Source organism: Aplysia californica, unplaced genomic scaffold (genome assembly GCF_000002075.1).
Source record: "Aplysia californica isolate F4 #8 unplaced genomic scaffold, AplCal3.0 scaffold02320, whole genome shotgun sequence".
NCBI classification, from domain to species: Eukaryota; Metazoa; Mollusca; class Gastropoda; order Aplysiida; family Aplysiidae; genus Aplysia; species Aplysia californica.
This window is the reverse complement of record NW_004799590.1, coordinates 9,590-10,873: the sequence shown is the minus strand read 5'-3', so window position 1 is coordinate 10,873 and position 1,284 is coordinate 9,590. Positions and strand designations below refer to the sequence as shown.

The 1,284-nt window shown below is 42.1% G+C and overlaps 1 protein-coding gene across 1 annotated transcript in view; it reads right to left on the bottom strand.

Annotated features, from left to right (window-relative positions):
• Window positions 1-63: 63 nt before the first annotated feature.
• Window positions 64-1,284, bottom strand: part of LOC101853292 (baculoviral IAP repeat-containing protein 7-A) — a 2,713-nt gene continuing 1,492 nt past the window's right edge. Inside the window, exons 4-5 of the mRNA XM_013091140.2 lie at window positions 1,098-1,284; window positions 64-444 (exon numbers count right to left, since the gene is read on the bottom strand). Of these exons, the coding sequence (XP_012946594.1) occupies window positions 140-444; window positions 1,098-1,284 (492 nt within the window). The 3' untranslated portion in view covers window positions 64-139. The remainder of the gene's footprint in view (window positions 445-1,097) is intronic.

The window sequence follows — 1,284 nt, the reverse complement described above, 5'->3', positions numbered from 1 at the left end:
TTATTTATCCTAAGTCTTTGCCAACAGTCCGGACTGCCATCTATGACAACACACAGAACAGTCACACAGAGGTCAAAGTTGAGATGGTCAAATAATTTGAACATACTATTATAACACCAATGTGGTGAGGTCACAAAGGTCAAAGGTTGTAGCTCACCTGATTCATGGCCAGCTCACGCCAGTCACGCTCAAACCTCTGACGCTGGAGTTCTCTCTCCTTGGCTTGGATCTCTGTGTCCTTGGCCTTCACCTCTGACTTAATGACCTGGTTCTCTGACTTAATGACCTGGTTCTCTGACTTAATGACTTCAACCTCTGACTTAATGACCTGGACCTCGGACCTGATGTCCAGGTTTTCCTGTGTCTTGTCACAAAGCGTCTTGTTTTGGTCAGTGCCGGCCTTGAGCAGACCCAGCAGGAGGGGAGAGTCGGGGAACTGGCCACCTGAAGACACAAACACACACATTGGTAAACACTCTATCTACTACACCACACCGTTCACTGACAGCTTTTAACTTTAGAAAAATACCGGAGACATAAAAGTGAACTTTTGCAGCAAAGTCAGTTGTTGGACAACACCAGTACATACAAATTGTAAAGGTTTTTAATTACTGAAGAAAATTACACAACTTTTTGACTCCTTAGTGAAAGACTCCGCCATACGATGTTTAGAAGAGTGATACGTGAAGCTATTACACTGAGCAGTCGATTGTTGTTGGAAGAAGACTTAGAAACTTCAATAGTTATTAGTCACCGTGAAAAGCAGGGTCAGACAGAGTTCCTCTTTTTATTTTTTGTTACAACAATATCTGCTCAGTGTAGCAAACATTAGGTAAAATCCCTCCTCTATACATGCTCCATTAAATGAGAAAACAAAAATATTTTATTCATCACACAACTTATTTCACGAATTAAACTGCTAAAACACCAGCATAAAATAAAAGAAATTTGCAACAAAATCAACCCTTTTCCCAATCAGCCCTGTAAGCAACATAGGTCAGGAAAGACTGTCTCTTGTGAGGAAAGGAGATAAGTCAAGTAAAAGAATGAGGTGATGATGACATCAGAGATTTGCTCTGTATAGAGGAGTGACTCACAAGTTAGGTAAAAGAAGGTGATGATGGCATCAGAGATTTGCTCTGTGCTGTACCCACGTGCACGAGCTGAAGAGAACAAGTCCAGGTCCAGGTACGGTCTGGGTCCAGTTGGTTGTGGAGATGATGACGATGATGACGATGATGATGATGATGATGATGATGTTGCTGCTGCTGTTGACAGTGTGGT